The sequence below is a fragment of the Lissotriton helveticus genome, chromosome 1_1 (assembly GCF_964261635.1).
Source record: "Lissotriton helveticus chromosome 1_1, aLisHel1.1, whole genome shotgun sequence".
In the NCBI taxonomy this organism is placed as follows: Eukaryota; Metazoa; Chordata; class Amphibia; order Caudata; family Salamandridae; genus Lissotriton; species Lissotriton helveticus.
This window is the reverse complement of record NC_136057.1, coordinates 12,909,790-12,930,933: the sequence shown is the minus strand read 5'-3', so window position 1 is coordinate 12,930,933 and position 21,144 is coordinate 12,909,790. Positions and strand designations below refer to the sequence as shown.

General features: G+C 47.4%; 1 protein-coding gene across 1 annotated transcript in view; it reads left to right on the top strand.

The window, feature by feature from the left end:
* The window catches only part of LOC144766846 (lectin-like), a 96,262-nt gene that overhangs the window by 34,117 nt on the left and 41,001 nt on the right, over positions 1–21,144 (top strand). Inside the window, exon 3 of the mRNA XM_078650564.1 lies at positions 13,258–13,415. Coding sequence (XP_078506690.1) covers positions 13,258–13,415 — 158 coding nt within the window. The remainder of the gene's footprint in view (positions 1–13,257; positions 13,416–21,144) is intronic.

Here is a 21,144-nt window from a genome sequence, read left to right as displayed (position 1 = left end):
AAGGACATTTTGCATATTGGAAAATGCAAAGTAGTAGCCCCTGCAGTTGAAGTACAATTTGAATTAAACAAGGTAAAAAACAGCAGAGTAGACTTGAGTTACATTTAGTGTGTAAAAGATTAAATATTAACAGAAGTTATATGATTAATTTCATGCACAACAAACACACAGCAATTGCTTTCATCAGATACAGACAGCCATTGCTGCCCACTGCATGCCATCTTCTTCTAATTATTCATTACCAGTTCCACTTTTTGTCCGCATCTTCTTCTGAAAGTGAGGGCCCACAGGGCAGCCTCTCCTGTCAATTTCAGAAGTAACTGTCAGCACTCAGCAAGCATGTAGTCAGTAATTCCAGTCCCACTTGAGGGGACTCGTCTACGCAGACAAAGTTTCTTTATTCTGCGTAATCCAGCTATCTTCCTTGAGGGAAATGGATCGGGGGAGTGTGGAGGAGGAGGATAGAGGAGCATGATTGAGTTGTGAACTTGTGAACCTCAGAAATGCAGACTGAGGCACCTTCAAATCAATAAGGAAATAAGATGAAGACAGTGCTACTGATGGACTTGTTGTGATTAGGTAATTAGAGTTTTGTTGTGGTAAAAGTTGCAAAACAAAGAAAGACACACAGGAATAAAAGTGAATAAGGAAGAAAAAAAAGGAAGTCATTTTTCAGGCCTCGGTGTCAGGGAAGTAGAGCTGTGCCTCAAACTCTATGAATTGAGACGGGAGTAGGTCACCTAACAGAGAAGAACTTCAGTCACCTATGTCGGTGTCCTCTTCTTCCTGCGTGCATTCACGTATTTTGTAATCTGGTGGTATGAAGTGCTGATTCATCTTGATCAGTGTTTAACCTCTCCACATTTTTGGGCGAGAGGCGGGTCCTTTTCGAAGTTACAATGGCACCAGCAGCACGGAAAACACGTTCAGAAGACACGCTTGCGAGTGGGCAAGACAAATAATTTAGAGCCAGGTTGGTGATCAGTCTCCATAGAGGCCTTTTCCTATACCAATACCTCAATTGGTTCTGATTAACGAAGACCTCTGTTGGGTCATCCAGATAGGCCTGCACCATCGACTCAAGGTTCTCCAGGATTGCTCCACTTTGCGTACCATCTGTGGCCTTTGCATCACTGGAACAAGCAAACCCTTGAAGAGTTAGCCAATCCGTTACCGACAATATTATGGCTGGGGCTGGTGCAGGTGAGGATGATGATACGGTTGCTGGTGTCGTTAACATCTGTGATGGAAATTGACTCCCTTCGGCCACAGATTCAGAAGTGGAACTTGACGCTGGATGATCTGCTGATTCAGTAGTACTTCTGCCGGCTCCTTCAATGTTCTGCTGCTCTTTTTCAAACCGAGTGGCTGAGAGAGCTAGCTAATGTTTGTACTCTGAAACATCTGCTTCATTAAAAGGAATGAATGCTTTGCTGGCCACGGCCTTTTTGTACCGTGGATCAAGAATAGTGGCACAAATGTAATGTTGTTCTGTATGTATTTTTTTAAGCCTTTCATTGTCAACTAGGCGGCTTAATGACCTCTCCGCCAACTGATATGCGTCTTGCTTTTCAACATCATCTCAGAACATTGAAGGCACCACCTTCAGTTGGTGCTCTAGTATGCACAACAATGGGATAGCTTTGCCCAAAGAACAGTCCTCCCTGCTGACTTCACGCGTGAAGACCTCAAAAGGAAGAAGCATGTCTGTCAGGCTTGCAACTAGCTTCAATTCCTCCAACTCTAGCCTCATATCTTTCATAGTAGAACCCAGTTCATAGACTTACTCATTAATTACGCCCCACTGCTCAGACAGACGCTCAAGCATGTAGAAGGTTGAGTTCCAATGTGTTGCCACCTCCTGGATGAGTCCTTTGACTGGCAGTCTACGTTCATGTTGCATGCTCCTCAGCTTCTTCCGGGCCTTAAAAGAATGGCTGAAATGTGTGCAGATTCTTCGGCAGGTGGTTTTCAAGAAATCTTGCACAACAATGTTAATACTGTGCGCCAAACACGGCACTCTGAAATAGCCACCATCATTCATGGCCCTAACTATATTACTGCCATTATCCGTGGAAAGATAACCAATCATGCGATTTCTTGGAGGCAGCCATTCATAGACCTTCCTGTCAAACTCCTCCAAAAGGTTAGGTGCAGTATGAGATTTCTCCATGGCAAATATGGCTACTGTTGCATGTTTCAGAGTAGCTTGCAAAACTGTGTCCGTGTCAACACCTGCTTTTAACTTGTCTTTAACCCCTGCAAAAAAGACCCAGTGTGCAGTGATGCACATGTAATCAAGGCCTTGGCAACTGGTCCACATGTCTGTTGTCAGGTGGATAGTGTGAACAGCACTCTTCTGAATAGCTGCGCCAATCACCTCTAGCACATCTTGATGTAGTGCTGGAACAGCAACTCTGGAAAAATAGGACCAGCTAGGAACCTTCCATTTAGGGCAGACTGTTGCCACAAATTCTAGAAAACCCACCCCTTCCACGAAAGAAAAAGGGAGAAGGTCCAGCTCTAGCATTTTAGCCAGCTTTGCGTTATACAGACGTGCCGTTGGGTGGTTGCGATCAAATGGCGCATCCGACCAAAACATGCTTCTAATGGTGGGCTGGACCGTTTTACGTGATGATGATGATGCAGACTTCTTCAAACCAGTTAGGCTCATTGATGTACTTTTTCACATCGGTGTCTCTCCCAGACTTTTAGTTTGTCTCATAGATGTTGCTGGGTTAGAGGGTGTGGGCGCTACCACTGCAGTGCTGCTGCCAAGGGTACTGGGTGTACCAGAAAAAATGTCTGTTGCTTCTTCTCTTCTCCCCTGCATGATCAGCCCCTCGTCATCATCAGATGCAATATGAATGGATACATTTGGAATTGTTGTAAGTGTGGTTTCTCGGATCTTGCTCATGTGTGCCTCCCAAATGATAGTGTGGTGTTTTTGGAGATGACCTCTCTGGCCTCTGGTACCATAGTTGGTACCAAGCTTACCCAGACTAACTACAGTTTTGCAAATCGAACAAACAACCATGCTTTCCGCCTTTCTGCTAACACTAAAAAAGTCCCAAACTGGGGACTGGAGATGTCTGCTGGTGGTGGAGGTGCTACTTTCAATGCCAGATGAAGTGTAGGATGGGCGTGGCTGAATTTGACTCTGTTGTGCACTTACAGCACCACTACTTGAGGTAATGGAGGTCGAGCTGGATGGAGGTCCCTGCCGGACCTTTTGACGAGAAAATACGTAAGCTGTAGGTCGTTTTGGTGTAGTAGTTAACTGCATTGGTGGTGGTACCAGTGCCACGCCGCCCACATCCAGCTCAGCAGCATTTCGGGATATGGTCAAAATGTCTTGCTGCATGCCCACTGTGGCTGGAGTGACGACTGTGATGACTGGGTCGTCATCAGACTGTTCATCAGCAGCAGAATACAACACTTCCTGTTCGTCGTCATCAGCCATAAGTCGAAGCCTTGCGGGAACCTTCCTTTTAGGCTTAGCTACCTTTGTCGGCTCATGGCGTGCCTCACTCTCAGACTGCATTGGTGGGTTCCAATCAACATCAAGATCATCAAAAGGAAGGGGGCTTGAAGAAGAACTTGTTGTAGCCCTCCTTGACCTTTTTCTTGCTGGGGATCTGGAAGACAATGGATCACCATCAGGAGGAGTGGCTTCCTCGGATGATACCTCCGCTTCAATCTCGATTTCCTCATGTGCCCCTACTTCAGGAGGAACAAGCATTGAGGGCAGTTGTGCCGCTCCATGCGCCTCTAGCCATCCCGGACCCCTTGAAAGCCGGCCAAGTCCTTCCTATTTTAGAAAAACCAATGCTCAGACGTAAGTCCCTTGCTCACTTTGCCACTGGATTCAAGCAAGCCGGGCTGAAGAAGGCTGTAATGCCAGAAACCGGTCCTCGGAAGCTTGTTTCCAGTCCAGGGAAGACATGGCTTGGCAGTTCGGGCTGGACTGTTCCCATGAGGCACAGGGTCAGACTGATTTGCATATAGCCATGTCTGAACTGGGGTGGCAGAGTGGGCTAAAGAACGGTGATGGATTAAACCCTGATCTTTTGACTGGGTGCAAGTGTTTGATTGGTTCAGATGCTCCGTCCATCACCACCCCCTTTTGGACCCTGCCTCCCCAGGCAATTTCAGACCTATCTCCAATATCCCTCTGTTATTCAAAGTGTTGGAGAAGTGTGTCCAACAGAAACTAAGTCAGCACATCAACAACTTCCACCTACTTGATGACTTTCAATCTGGATTCAGACTGGGGCACGGCACAGAAACTACTATGCTCCACATCGTGGACGATGCCCTCCAAGCCCATGATCAAGGCAAAACCTGCCTTCTAATCCTCTTAGATCTATCCAGCGCCTTCGATACGGTCAACCATGAAAAACTACTCGAACGCCTTAAACTCAGGATGGGATTAGATGGCGTTGTCCTAGAATGGTTTAGGTCCTTCCTCCATAACAAATCTCAGAGATTCCTCATTAACGGCAACCTATCAGCTCCTACCCCGGTCACAGTTGGAGTCCCCCAAGGATCAACCCTGTCACCCACCCTCTTTAATCTTTACTTAGAGCCACTCACTGAAGTTCTTCGTACCGCCAACATCTCCTACCACATGTATTCGGACGACACAAAAATATACATCAATATTGCATCACTCAAGGAGATCCTTGTCCTGAACGAGACCCTGAAACTAACTGTCCAATGGATAGCCGCTAACTAACTGAAACTCAATGCAAAGAAAACTGAAATTCTCCTGATCTCCCCTTCATAAGCTGACCCGGAGATTCAGATGTGGATCACAGTCATCACAGCCTTAAACTGCCCGCTGACCATTGTGGACTCATCCAAATCTTTGGGCGTACTCCTCAACTGTAACTTAAACATGCAAGACCACATTAACTCAATGGCTAAATCAGCAAGATTCCACCTGAGCTACCTGTGGTAGCTGAAACCCTTCATCAATGCTCCTGACTTAAAAATGGCAGTCCAAGCACTAGTCATCTCGAGACTGGAATATGGATGATCCACCGATTCAGAAAAGGGGGTGGTGATGAACAGAGTGTCTGAATTAAGCAGACCACTCTTACCCAGTCCAAAGATCAGGGCTTGATCCATCACCGTTATTTAGCTCACTGCCCCATCCCAGCTCAGAACCTGGCTATATGCAAATTAGTCTGTCCCTGGCCCAGTGCATCATGGGAACAGGGCAGACCAAACTACCAAGCCAATTCTTCACCAGAAAGGAGACAAGCTTCCGGGGACCGGTTTCTGGCATTTCAGCCGTCGTCGGCCCAGCTTGCTTGAATCCTGATGGAGCAGTGAGCAAGGGACTCATGTCTGAGTATACCCTGCCACACCTATAGTGGCCAAAAACGATTCAGAAAAGGGGGTGGTGATGAACAGAGTGTCTGAATTAAGCAGACCACTCTTACCCAGTCCAAAGATCAGGGCTTGATCCATCACCGTTATTTAGCTCACTGCCCCATCCCAGCTCAGAACCTGGCTATATGCAAATTAGTCTGTCCCTGGCCCAGTGCATCATGGGAACAGGGCAGACCAAACTGTGATGACCTGTCTTCCTGTGTATTCTGGTTCCATGTTGGAACCTAGTGCTTGGAACCACATGGCACCAAGGTTCCCATAACTGGTCATTCCAGGATTGTCAGTTGTGAGCTGACTGTTGGTTGGGGCTGAATAAATATAACCTATTGGACACAATACTGTGTATATTCCACATTATTACACAAACTACCAAGCCAATTCTTCACCAGAAAGGAGACAAGCTTCCGGGGACCGGTTTCTGGCATTTCAGCCGTCGTCGGCCCGGCTTGCTTGAATACTGATGGAGCAGTGAGCAAGGGACTCATGTCTGAGTATACCCTGCCACACCTATAGTGGCCAAAAACGTTTCAGATGATCCACCTTCATGGGATTACCTAAGATCTCCTTGGCACCTCTAAACCCCTGCCTCAACGCAGCTGCCAGACTACTAACAGGCACTAGGAAATTCAACCACATCTCCCCACATATGAAAGCACTAACCTGGCTCCCTATGGAGGCCAGAATGCAGCTGAAACTGGCATGCATTACACACAAGGCCCTATACACAAACTCCCCTGTCTATCTGGCACTGAAACTTGTGATATCTGGAGGAAGCAGGAACTCCCGGTCCGCTAGAAACCTCCTGCGCCAACATGCCTATTTTCAGAGAAAAAGAACCTACAATAGGGCGTTCTCCGGAGCAGCACCAAGAATTTTGAACTTTTCCTACCTGAGATCATAAAAATCCCTTCTCTACCATGTTTCAAGAAGAAGGCCAAAACTTTCCTCATGGGTAAATTGCTGGTCAAATGGCCAGCTCGCATCCATCACAGTGTGCCTGACGAATCTACATCTATTGCTTCTTCCTCAGATCACCAACTCACCCCTTCAAGAAAATGTGGGGCTTCTGTTTTTACTGATCCTAATTATAACCATAACCATACATTTGCGTCTCCTTTTGTCTCGATGCTCCTCAGCAACCCTACCCCTTGCCAAGCTTTGTATATTTCTGTACTTGAGACTGTTTGTTTACCGTGTAACCATGTAAAGTGCTCTGATACCTTCACGGGTCAAGTTCGTGCTCTATAAAACATTAAAATAAATAAAATAATAAATAAATAAAAGAGCCCTCAGTGCTTCATGGTAGACAAGAGTCCTTGGCACTGCAGGGTAAATGAGAGACCTCTGCTTGCTAGCGTAGACAAGAGCTCTCGACACAGCAGGAAAGACAAGAACCCTCAGTGCTGCAGGGTAGACAAGAGCCCATGGCATTCTAGGGTAGACAAGAGCCCTAAGTGCTTCATGGTAGACAAGAGTTCTTGGCACTGCAAGATAGATGAGAGAACTCTGCATGCTAGTGCAGGAAAGTTCTCTCAACACTGCAGGGTAGACAAGAGCACACAGTGCTTCAGGGTAAATGAGCCCTTGGTGCTGCAGAGTAGACAAGAGCAGTTGGCTCATCAGGGTAGACAAGAATCCACAGTGCTGCATGGTAGAGAGAGCCCTTGGCACTGCAGGGTAGACAAGAGACCTCGACACTGCTGAGTAGACAAGAGCCAACAGCACTGTAGGGTAGGGACGAGCCCTCAGTATTCTAGGATAGATAGGAATCCAAAGCACTGCAGGGTAGACAGCAGCCCTCCGTGCTGCGGGTAGGCAAGAGCCCTCAACACTGCCAGGTAGACAAGACTCCTCGATTCAGCAGTGTAGACAAGAGCACACAGTCCTCCAGGGTAAACAAGAACCCTCAGCATTTTAGGGTAGGCAAGAGCCCTGAGTGCTGCAATGTAGACAAGAGCGGTTACTGCAAACACAACAATGATGGACAGAATGTGGATCAATGTCACACATTCACCCCAGTCAAAAGATCTGGGCCCAAATCCATCGTTTTTCCACTCCACACCACCCTGGGTTAGACAATGGCGATATGCAAATCAGCGCTGACCCTGTTGCCCCATGGGAACAGTCCAGTCCGAACTACAAAAGCCATGTCCTTCCCAGAACAGAAACAAGCATCCGAGGACCGGCCCGGTTTCGAGGTAACACCTCTCATCAGCCCGGCTAGCTTGCTTCCAGTGGTGTGGAGTGCCTGGGACTCACGTCTGAGCATCCCCAGTACACTTAGAGCGGTTACTGCAAACACAACAATGATGGACAGAATGTGGATCAATGTCACACATTCACCCCAGTCAAAAGATCTGGGCCCAAATCCATCGTTTTTCCACTCCACACCACCCTGGGTTAGACAATGGCGATATGCAAATCAGCGCTGACCCTGTTGCCCCATGGGAACAGTCCAGTCCGAACTACAAAAGCCATGTCCTTCCCAGAACAGAAACAAGCATCCGAGGACCGGCCCGGTTTCGAGGTAACACCTCTCATCAGCCCGGCTAGCTTGCTTCCAGTGGTGTGGAGTGCCTGGGACTCACGTCTGAGCATCCCCAGTACACTTAGAGCGGTTACTGCAAACACAACAATGATGGACAGAATGTGGATCAATGTCACACAATCACCCCAGTCAAAAGATCTGGGCCCAAATCCATCGTTGTTCCACTCCACACCACCCTGGGTTAGACAATGGCGATATGCAAATCAGCGCTGACCCTGTTGCCCCATGGGAACAGTCCAGTCCGAACTACAAAAGCCATGTCCTTCCCAGAACAGAAACAAGCATCCGAGGACCGGCCCGGTTTCGAGGTAACACCTCTCATCAGCCTGGCTAGCTTGCTTCCAGTGGTGTGGAGTGCCTGGGACTCACATCTGAGCATCCCCAGTACACTTAGAGCGGTTACTGCAAACACAACAATGATGGACAGATTGTGGATCAATGTCACACATTCACCCCAGTCAAAAGATCTGGGCCCAAATCCATCGTTTTTCCACTCCACACCACCCTGGGTTAGACAATGGCGATATGCAAATCAGCGCTGACCCTGTTGCCCCATGGGAACAGTCCAGTCCGAACTACAAAAGCCATGTCCTTCCCAGAACAGAAACAAGCATCCGAGGACCGGCCCGGTTTCGAGGTAACACCTCTCATCAGCCCGGCTAGCTTGCTTCCAGTGGTGTGGAGTGCCTGGGACTCACGTCTGAGCATCCCCAGTACACTTAGAGCGGTTACTGCAAACACAACAATGATGGACAGAATGTGGATCAATGTCACACATTCACCCCAGTCAAAAGATCTGGGCCCAAATCCATCGTTTTTCCACTCCACACCACCCTGGGTTAGACAATGGCGATATGCAAATCAGCGCTGACCCTGTTGCCCCATGGGAACAGTCCAGTCCGAACTACAAAAGCCATGTCCTTCCCAGAACAGAAACAAGCATCCGAGGACCGGCCCGGTTTCGAGGTAACACCTCTCATCAGCCCGGCTAGCTTGCTTCCAGTGGTGTGGAGTGCCTGGGACTCACGTCTGAGCATCCCCAGTACACTTAGAGCGGTTACTGCAAACACAACAATGATGGACAGAATGTGGATCAATGTCACACATTCACGCCAGTCAAAAGATCTGGGCCCAAATCCATCGTTTTTCCACTCTAAGTGTACTGGGGATGCTCAGACGTGAGTCCCAGGCACTCCACACCACTGGAATCAAGCTAGCCGGGCTGATGAGAGGTGTTACCTCGAAACCGGGCCGGTCCTCGGATGCTTGTTTCCGTTCTGGGAAGGACATGGCTTTTGTAGTTCGGACTGGACTGTTCCCATGGGGCACAGGGTCAGCGCTGATTTGCATATTGCCATTGTCTAACCCAGGGTGGTGTGGAGTGGAAAAACGATGGATTTGGGCCCAGATCTTTAGACTGGGGTGAATGTGTTACATTGATCCACATTCTGTCCATCACTGTTGTGTTTGCAATTACCGCTCTAAGTGTACTGGGGATGCTCAGACGTGAGTCCCAGGCACTCCACACCACTGGAATCAAGCTAGCCGGGCTGATGAGAGGTGTTACCTCGAAACCGGGCCGGTCCTCGGATGCTTGTTTCCGTTCTGGGAAGGACATGGCTTTTGTAGTTCGGACTGGACTGTTCCCATGGGGCACAGGGTCAGCGCTGATTTGCATATTGCCATTGTCTAACCCAGGGTGGTGTGGAGTGGAAAAACGATGGATTTGGGCCCAGATCTTTGGACTGGGGTGAATGTGTGACATTGATCCACATTCTGTCCATCACTGTTGTGTTTGCAATTACCGCTCTAAGTGTACTGGGGATGCTCAGACGTGAGTCCCAGGCACTCCACACCACTGGAATCAAGCTAGCCGGGCTGATGAGAGGTGTTACCTCGAAACCGGGCCGGTCCTCGGATGCTTGTTTCCGTTCTGGGAAGGACATGGCTTTTGTAGTTCGGACTGGACTGTTCCCATGGGGCACAGGGTCAGCGCTGATTTGCATATTGCCATTGTCTAACCCAGGGTGGTGTGGAGTGGAAAAACGATGGATTTGGGCCCAGATCTTTGGACTGGGGTGAATGTGTGACATTGATCCACATTCTGTCCATCACTGTTGTGTTTGCAATGTAGACAAGAGGCCTCCGCACTGGAGGTATACAAAACCCTAAGTATTGTACAGTAGACAAGAGACCTCAGCACTGCAGTGTAGACAAGAACTCTCAGGTCTGTAGCTTAGACAAGAGCCTTCAACTGTGCAGGGTAGACAAGAGACCTTGGCATGATAGATTACACAAGCGACCTTAGCACTGCAGGGTAGACAAGAGCCCTCAGCACTGCAGGGTAGACAAGAGCCCTCAGCACTGCAGGGTAGACAAGAGCCCTCAGCACTGCAGGGGAGACAAGAGCCCTCAGCACTGCTGGTTAGACAAGGGCCCTCTGTGTTTCATGGTTGACAAGAGCCCTCAGCACAGTAGAGAAGACAAGAGCACACAGTGCTCCCTCCAGGGTAGACAAGAGCCCTCTGTACTTCATTGTAGACAAGCGGCCACAGCACAGTAGGGTAAACAAGAGCAGACAGTGCTCCAGGGTAGACAAGAGTTCAAGGTGTTCCAGGGCAGACAAGAGTCCTCGCAACTACAGGGTAGTCAAGATCCTCAACACTTCAGGGTAGACAAAATACCTCAATGCTTGAGGGTAAACAAAATACCTCAATGCTGCCAGGTAGACAGGAGCCCTCAGTGCTTCAGAATAGACATAAGCCCACAACGCTCCAGGGTAGACATGAGCCCACAGCACTCTAGGGTTCACAATAGCTACCAGTGCTGTAAGGTAGATAAGTGCCCGCGGTGCTTTAGAGCCCTTGGTATTCTAGGGTAGAAAAGAGCCCTTAGTATTCTTGGGTAAACAAGAGTCCTCAGTGCTGCCAGATAAAAAAAGAACCCGCAGCATTGCAAAATAGACAAGATCCCTCTGCACTGCAGCGTAGATAAGAACCCGCTGTAATCAATCAATCAATCAATCAGTCAATCATATCATTTGTAAAGTGCACTACTCACCCGTGAGGGTCTCAAGGTGCTGGGGTAGGGAATGCTGCTATTGCTCGAAAAGCCAGGTCTTGAGTAGTTTTCTGAAGGTCAGCAGGTCCTGGGTCTGCCGTAGGTGGATTGGGAGGGTGTTCCAGGTCTTGGCGGTTAGGTTGGAGAATGGTCTGGCACCTGAGGTCGCTCTTCGGAAGCGGGGGACTCTAACGAGGGCGAGGTCGGCAGAGCTGAGCTGGCGGGTGGGGGTGTAGAAGCTGAGTCGTCTGTTGAGGTACGTTGGTCCGGTGTTGTGTAGGGCCTTGTGTGCGTGGGTGTGGAGCTTGAAGGTTATCCTTTTGTTGACCGGGAGCCAGTGCAGGACTCTCAGGTGCGGTGTGATGTGGCTGCGGCGAGGGATGTCGAGGATCAGGCGTTTAGAGGCGTTCTGGATGCGTTGGAGCTGTCTCAGGAGTTTGGCCGAGGCTTCTGCGTAGAGGGCGTTTCCAAAGTCCAACCTGCTGCTGACAAGGGCCTGGGTGACTGTTCTTCTCGTTTCAGTGGGGATCCACTTGTAGAGCATGCGGATGGTGTTGAAGCAGGAGGAGGATCCTTTACTGCAGGGTAGGCAAAAGCCTTGGGCACTGTAGGGTAGAAAAGTTTCCTTGGAACTGCAGGGTAGAAAGAATTCTTGGTAATACAAAGTAGACAGGAGGCCTCAGCGCTGCAGGATAGACAAATGCCCTCAGGACTGTAGGTTAGACAAGAGCTTCCAGCATTCTTGAGTAGACAAGAGCCCTCGACTTTAAAGGGTAGGCAAGAGTCCTGAGCGCTGCAGGGTAGTCAAGAGCCCTCAGTGCTGCCAGGTTGACAAGAGTCATCGGCAATGCAGGGTAGACAAGAGCCCTCTGTCCTTCAGGGTAGACAAGTGCCCTCAGCACTAATTATTACACAAGGCCCTTGGCAGTGCAGGGTGGACAAGAGACCTTGGCACTGCAAAGTAGACAAGAACCCTTGGCTCTGCAGAGTAGAAAAGAGCCCTCTGCAATGCAGGGTAGATAGAGCCCTCAGCACTTCAGGGTAAGCAGGAACCAATGGATCTGCATAGTAGACAGGAGCCCTCAGCGTTGCATGCTTGGCAAAAGCTCTTGGCACAGCAGAGTAGACAAGAACCCTTGGCTCTGCAGGGTATGCAGCGGCCATCAGCACAGCAGGGTAGACAAGAGGTCATGGCACTTCAGGGAAGACAAAAGCCCTCTATGGTGCAGGGTATAGATGAGCCTTCGGCCACACTGGGTAGACAAGAGCCCTTGGCACTGCACTGAAGGGTGGACATGACCCTTGGTACTGCAGAATGGAAAGCCGCCTTCTGCACTGCTGGGTAGAAAAGAGCCATTGGCTCCGCAGGGTAGGTAGGAGCCCTCAGCACTGCTGGGTAGATAACAGCCCTCGGAATTCCAGAGTACATGACAGTCCTCAGCACTGCAGGGTAGTTAAGAGCCCTCACCTCTCAAGGATAGGGATGAGTCCTCAGCATTCTAGGGTAGACAAGAGCCCACAGCACCGCCAGGTTGGCAAGAACCGTCAGCACTGCAGAGTAGGCAAGAGACCCCATCTGTAGTAAATGGACTGGAGTCCTCAGTACAGCAGCCAGACTGAAGCCTTCAGCACTGCAGGCTGGATAGGAGCCCTCATGGGGCTTGTAAAGAGCATTAAGAAGGTTGAACAAGAGTTCCCGGAAGCCTGCGTATAATCCTTTAGCTCTGTGGGCTCAGCAATATAGAAGCTCTAAATGCAACAATGCTTTGGAAATATTTCCCCAAACAATCTTGCTTTTACTGCAATGCAATATGAGTCTATCTTCTGCTATATAGAACCAGACAAGTTTCTACTAAGTAAACATCAGTGTAGACATAGTAAAAAGACTCTCCTCTTCTACCTAGTAGTGGATAGGAGTGTTTTAATACGCGTGTAGCACTGTAGCACAGTAGATGAGGCTTCCTATGGTATTTTTGTACTGCTTGTATTGTTCATAGAAAACCATGATGGAAAGGAAAGAAGTAGACTTGTTATTTTTTTTAAATTAAATCTGAACTGCTGCCCCACGACAATAAAAAATATTAAACCCTGCTTCCTTTAGCAACGTTCCTAATACTTATTATTGTTGTTTATATTATCAAAGTGTCAAAATCCATTGAATTGTTTCATTTCGGTCATATATTGTGACCACAAGATGTACATATAATGAGAATCTGCTTTATATTTGCTTGCATTGCTTGTCTCCCTAGCGGACTCTGACGTGACCCCTGAGGCCGTGAGAAAGACCACCTACAAGAGCCCTCAGCCCGATGGAGGTCTGAGCTGGAAGGACAACACCGACTGGCACCGGCGCAACGATTCCTGTTATCGATATATGACTAACCAGATGCCCTGGGGAGATGCTGAGGTATGGGGCAATGTTTCGGTGCATGCCTAGTGTCTGCGGTGCCAGCCTTCTGCAGGGTACCTGCCTTAATGGGTTTCCACTCTAATAAACAGCTCAGTAGTTTACTTTATACTTAACGGATTGCACACATGCCAACATTTTGAAGTGGTAAGTGGGAGAGTCTGAAAAAGAAATCAGGAGAATGGATTCATGTCATTGGTTAGTAATGATGTAGAAGCAGTTTCAGGCGGTGAAAGTTGTGGCACTGTTTACAAATGCTGTGCGTGTAGGCGATAGAGCAGTGTGGAACCTTAATTGAGTTTTCCTATTTCAAGGGGAAATAGAAGGAGAAGGTAGGCAAATGGAGGATGAAGTGGGAAGTAGACAAAACGATACTAGTATTTTGTGAGGTACCAAACATGGCATGTAGATTTGGAAACACTGTCTAGAGTCCTTTGTTTGAGGCATAATCTTCCATATTTTTTTAAAACCCTGGCTATGATGCCTGGTACGCTGTGTAAACATGCCAGGCATTATTTTTTACCCTTTACCCCGCCTCCTTTAACCAGCACTCTCTGTGCCAAGGTAACGCTCTGAGAAGCTGTTTGCACGTTGCTGTTCCATAGACTACATCTGTGCTTGATGAAGACAGTGGGGGGTATTCTCAAGAACGTGTGATAATTATCGCAAAATTAGCTTAACGCAACTCTTCACATCGCAGTCCATCTTGGCAAAATAACGCCTTGTTAACGTTGTATTCTCAAAATCGCAGTACCATGAGATATGTCCCCGATAACGCATCAAATGTCACGATAAGATGACCGTGACGGCTATAAAAATTTACACCCCAACGCACAAAAAGTTGCGATGGGCCAAACCGCGATAAACAAAAACAGCGATAATATGTGCCAGGCCTGCAATCCCCATGCGGCATGCAGGAAAATGAACTATAAAAGTTGAGAAAAAACACATACAAAATGCAAACAACAGAGAAGCACACTGGAGTCAACCAGAGCAAGTGCAGAGGACAACCAGAACCCCACAAGCCCCCCAGAGGACCAGCCTGGGACCTCGGGTCAGGGAAGGGCAAGGAGCAGAAGAATAGGAAGAAAAGGTTCAGTCCGCAGGAAAACAGGGTCCTGATAACAGAGGTGATAGAACACCATCAACTACTGTTAGTCACCTCCACTGTGTCACTGGCAACTAAAAATGGAATATGGCAGACCATTATGCTCAAGGTGAATGCTGTTGGAGTGCTGAAGAGGACAATGATCAAGAGGCGCTGGAATGATGTGAAGCACAAAACCAAGCAGAAACTCGCCAAAAGCCGGAAGTGGGAGTCCAGCACCACAGGAGGAGCTGGATGAGATGGAGGAAATGGTGTCCATAGTCATCAGTGGGGAGACGGTGGCAGGAGTTGGGGGACCGGACACTGCTTAGCATGACCGGACACAACAGCACTATGGTGAGTAATGACGAGGGACTGGGGGAAGGGGGAGATGGGCACAATGGCACACATGCACAATCAAGTAGAGCACATCTGCAGACAAACCATGCCCCAGACCCCCAACTCCTAACAAGAGACCAATGTACCCAAGTATGCAACATCTCAGCACTGTATAAGCACAGAAGTCAAAGACACACCGCATGAAAGGGATAAGGGGCAGCAAAATGAGAGCTGCAGGGGTGACTCCCCAAAAAGCAGGACACACACATAATATGTGAAGAACCGGGCCTTATGGGCCTGGCGGCTCAGGGCACGCTTTAATCTCCGGGTTCACCTGCCTTGTCAGACAGAGACAGGAGACACTCTGTTGGGCGTAGAAAATCAGGTTTATTAGCTGCAGCTAAGCACAGTTGTCCCAGAAGTACAAAGTAGGTTCTCAGGAGACTGCCACTTCAATTGTGTGGCGTACAATCTTTTATAACACACATATTTACAATGTATACTCCCAATACATACAAGGATAACCAATAGGAAAAGTTGGAAAACAAGCTATCGAATGTCCCAAATACGCCCTTCTTTCAGAACCTGTGTGTTACCCCTCCCCACAAGTTAATCAACGCTAGTGCCATAATCTAATACGCAGGTGGCAGAACGTATTGGTGTGCCTCAAAGGATATTTGAGTAACAAGAGAATACAAGGAGAGAATAGCGAAGGCCAGTCGGATAAGATAAAGTGAAGAAAGAATAGAAGAGCCAAATAGTCAGTTGAGACAGGGATCAATTCAGCCCAGACATGGATTAGCAGACTTGGCCAGACCCTGACATCAGTTGCGTAAACAAGGGCAAGGGGTTACTTTTTAACAGAAGAGACACGCAGCAGTTAGAAAAAGGCAAAAACACTCCGTTCACCGTGTCGCCTGAGTGAAGGCAACACAAAATGGCGGCAGGACACAAAATGGCGGCCAAATATGGGACAAAGTCGAAAATCGCAGATTCTCAGACCCTCCTTTTGCCATTACTCAGGTAAAACACAAAAGACTCAAGTTAATCTGAATCGATGTCAATGGCCATGAGGTCATCGAGCTGTTGCTGCACCATCATCTTAATGTGCTCCGTTTTCTGTGACACAGGTCGTGGGACGTACATGGTGGTACAAAGACCACAAATGGCGGAACCACATTGTATATACAGACAACAAGAGAAAATGATGGCCAAAACCATTCCAAGAAATGTTAACACTTTCCATCAGCATGTGGACAGTAGTCCCCAAAACCATCCCTTCAGTGACCAATCTCCTGCATCCTGATGAATTGACTCGGAAATTACGTGCAATTTAGAGATGGCTTGGTATACCGTAGGGGCATTATCAGGAATATAAATGCAGCAACTAGACCCGATTAATTTACAGACTCCTCCGCGGTCTGCTAAAATAATGTCTAGAACCATCCGGTTCTGCAAAGTCATAAGGCGGTCCGCCTGTAGTTCGGCTGTTAGATTACTCAAGGCTCCAGAAGTCACGTTTATGGTAGCCTCAACAAGACAAACTAACTGTCTAATGTTTCTGCTATTAGCCATTGGGCCCCAGAAAGGAAGGAACCCTTTTAGGAAGTCCCCTCTCTCTTGACCTGCTGTGTCTTCAGTTTCAATAACCCCTCTGCCATATCTATTTCTATGATAACCTGAGGGAGCAGTGTATGTTGGGCCATAACACATTCCTGAAAAGTTGGTGGGGAGCTACGTGTAGGCTCTGTCATGGCAGACGAAATATGTGCCTTGAGATGGTACTAATGGTGAAGAAATCTGTGTTGAATAGATGTATATATATGAAGAAACACTCTTTTCCTGTTGGTTTTTAATATTTCCACCATTTATCTGCAGACACAAATTTCCTCGATGAGTTACGGTCCAGATTGGTGGTGATATTCCTTGTTTAGCCCTATCTGTGAGGCTAGTAACATAACGAGTCACATTCCAACCATCATATGCTCGTTTCTCATCAACGGCAATCTTACCACTTTCAGAGACACTAGCCATAGCCACTATTCCCTTTATTACAGAGCTGTGACTAAAATCTGGTTTTCCATTATATGGACCACCAAGAGGATGTCGAAGTTGATTCTGGTATGCATTGGAAAACATAGCCAGGTAGGCCCAGGCAGAACCTTCATAAGAGAATGGAAGGACTAAATATGGCATCCCTTTTTCTGTGTTATGGGGCATGAGTCCACAAACCCAACAGTCCGTTGTATTGACTGCTAGTTGATGCTGATGCAACAGCTGAATGAATGAATTGTTAAAATATTCTCTTCTCCTAGTTTGTTTGTGATCTGGCAGAGTATGAAACTGATGCGGAAAGGCAGTAGTGGTAGAAGATAAAGTAACAGAAGTAGGAACAGTTGCTTGCTGCATAATATGAACAACCCAACCCACACAAGCCAATAAAATACATGTACATATTAGAATGTACAAAATTATGCCACATGGGCTAAACAACAATTTCTTAAATTTACTGTTAAGTTTTTCATTTTTATCATTCTTTCCAAATTCAATATCCATTCTCTAAAGCGTTGCTCATTGTAATCTTCCTAGATCACTAAGTTGTGGTTATTACCCGTCCTATGACACTGCAAGTCCTGCAGACCTATGTCACTACTCAGGTCACAGCCTAAGACTCCTACTGTGACCCTGCAACTTGATGGATAGTAAAAAGAATGTCTCTTAAAAATACAGCCAAAACAAAATGTTCAAGAGTTTTTCGTCAATCTCGGTCTAAGATTGTACCGAGCCTTATCAGGTACTGTTTGCTCTCGAAACAAAGTCTCTGGATTTGTCGTGTTCAACCGCAGATGTGATGGTACACCTTCTTGCAACACGTCGTCATCTTCTTTCTCAGATTTTGTCCACTCCAGATGTGCACTACTGAAAGGTACAAATCGAGGGACCCTTTCGCCTTCACTATCACCTATACCCTCGCGAACCCACTGATCAAAAGGCAAAGGTACCCTTTTGCAGTGCACACCATGGAACCAATTCTTCTTCCCGATGACTTTCACTGCTGTACGTGTCTCCAAAATTACCTGTCGAGGCGGCCCCCAGCGAGGTTACAGATTCTTCTTCCGCTGGAAGTTCTTCAGGCAGACCCAGTCTCCAGGTTGGATGGAGTGCCCCAGGTCTACGGAAGCCTCTGGTAAAGCATTTTGTACCTGCTGATGAAGAACACGCAATTTATTGGTGAGGTCATGCAAGTAATCAATTAACATAGGATACGGGATATCAGAGTACTTTTTAGGTCATGGGACTCCCCAGACGTTAGGTGGGCGTCCAAAAACAACCTCGTATGGGCTGAGCCCCAAGCGAGAATGTACAGTTGTCCTCGTAGATGGCAGTGCCAAAGGTAAAGCATCGGGCCAAGCAAGGACCGTGCTGGCCTGAATCTTTGCCAGTTTGAGCTTGAGAGTGCCATTATAGCATTCTACCAAACCCGCTGACTGAGGGTGGTTTGCCGCATGGAATTTCTGCCTAATATCAAGGCCTGCACACACCTTCTGCATAATTTGGCCTTTGAATTCGCTTTCGTTGTCACTCCAGACAACTCGCGGCAAACCAAACCTCGGGAAGAATTCCTTCAAGAGGACTTTGGCAGTGGACAAAGCAGTGTTATCCTTTAGGGGGTAGGCCTCTATCCATATGGAAAAGGCACACACCACCACCAGAACATACTTCAAGTTATTACAGCGTTCCATTATGAATATAATCAATGTGTAATACTTCAAAAGGATACGTAGAGGGAGCATAATGACCTGCCAGAGTTGGGGTTCCCTTTCCTGAATTATGCATTAAGCAAACGATACAATGTTTCACCACATTCTCCGCAAATTTAGGGATTCCTTCATTCTGCCATACTGGAGCCAAGAGTTTACATATCCCTTTCACACTGATGTGAGCTGGACCATGCGCCACAGTAACCGCAGGCAATACATAAGCATCTGGTAACAGCCAACGTTGGTGTTCTGACAATTCCGTCCAACACCCTGTCGCGTCCAACATTCCCGTACTTTCTCTCCACTTACTCAATTCCTTCTCTGTAGCCTCTCCTTGAATCGTTCTCACATTTTCTATTGTGTCCTCACACATTCCTACTTCTCCGCCCCATCTTGCAGGGCCTGCAACATACATGCGACTTGTAGCATCTCTTGCAGTTTCTTTCGCTACTTCGTCCGCAAAAGCATTCCCGCGACCCACATCATCAGTGATCCTTTTATGTGCACTACACTTCACAATTGCTATCTGGGTAGGCAAGGTAAGTGATTCCAAAAGATCATTCACTAACTGACCATGCTGTATTTTAGTTCCGTGTGAAGTAAAGAATCCTCTTTCTTTCCAAAGGCGGCTAAAGATGTGGGCCACCCCGAATGCATATTGGCTGTCGGTGAACACATTCACTCTTTTTCCTTCAGCCAATACACAAGCTCTGGTCAAAGCTTTCAATTCAGCTGCATGGGCTGAATTCTGCCTGATACGTGCTGTCTCAATAACTGTATGCAGAGTAGTAACAGCATAAGCTGCAGTCGCATCACCAATGGGGAGCTTAAAACAAGACCCGTCCACCCATAAGATCCCATCCGGGTCCACGAGTGGTGTATCTTTTAAATCTATTCTGCCTTTTGTTTCCTCCGCTGAACGGAGAAAACAATCATGCTGTACTTGGGTATCTTTCTCTTCTGAAATAGGTAACAGTGTTGCTGGATTCAAAGTGTTACATCGCTTGATGTATATATGACTAGCCAAAAGCGTCAGCTCATACCCAGACAAACGAGCACTCGTGAGATGTTGTGTTTTCGTTCTGTTCAAAAGAGTATCTACTGCATGTAGCACCATAACCACAAGAGTGTTATCCAGTACCAATCCAGCGGATTGACAAATGGAGATCGCTGCTGCTGCTGTAGCTCTAAGACAATTAGGTAATGCCTTGGCTACTGAATCCAATGTAGCCGAAAAATAGGCACATGGCCTTTGTTGTCTCCAAATTGTTGTGTTAAAACTGACAACGCACAACCTTCTCTTTCATGAACATAGAGTGTGAAAGGCATGCTGTAATCCGGAGTACCTAACACAAGAGCATAACACAAGGCAGTACATAAGTCAGAGAAGCTCTTCTGCCATTCGTCAGTCCAGGGAAGGGGTTGGGGCGTGTTTTTCAAAGTAAGTGCCAGCAGAGGTTTAGCCAACAAAGAAAAATTGGAATCCACTGTCTACAATAAGAGGTAATGCGCAAAAAGGAACGCACCTCCCTTTGTGTGGATGGTACAGAAATTTGTGCAATTGCTTTAATACGTTCTGGGGTCAATCGCCTTCCCTCCTTTGACAAGAGATGACCTGAATAGGTAACCTCTTGGCGACAATATTGCAATTTAGAGGGGGACACTTTGTGATGCATGTCAGACAAATAACGCAACAACGCAACGGTCACATTCTTACAAACAGCCTCCGAATCAGCAGCAATCAATAAATCATCCACATACTGAATAAGAGTGGCACCTGGGGGCAAAGTGTAAGCTTCAAGCTGGGATTTCAAAGCCTGACTGTAAATGTTGCAATAACCTTGGGGTGCACGCTTAAATCGAAAACTTCGGCCTCCGAGAGAGAAGCCAAAAATATCTCTACTTTCCTCAGCAATAGGAATGCTGAAGAAAGCATTCTTGAGATCAATGACCGAAAACCAGGCAGCGGAAGCAGTTATCATTGTGAGCAAAGCAGTGATATCTGGGACAACAGGAAACTGAGGGATAACAATCTTGTTGACCTCCCGAATATCAATCACAAATCGATATACAGGAGGCTGAGAAGCATCAGTACATTTAAGAACAGGGAGAACAGGACTATTACAAACATTTCCTCTTGTTTCTTCCACCACACCCTTCTGAACCAAACCATGGATGATAGCCAACAGAGCTCTTTCACCATCGCTGGAAATGTTATACTGAGGAATGCGTGGCAACTTAACATTAGGCTTGACAGTAACCACGTCAGGTGGAATTTGGAGCAAACCAACATCATTTGGACCTGTGGCCCAAAGTGTAGCAGGAAGGGAATGCAATTCAGGTGGGAGTTGGTCCTTGGACAAATACATAGGAGAGGCCAAGTTCTTACCTAAAGAAAGAAGTATACCGGAAGGAGAACAGTACAGTGTTGCATGAAGCCGTTTCAATAAGTCTAACCACAGCAAATTCTCACCGAAACCAGCCGTTAGAATGAGCGGGGCCTCTAAATCATAAGGACCAATGGAAAGAGGCAAAGGACAAG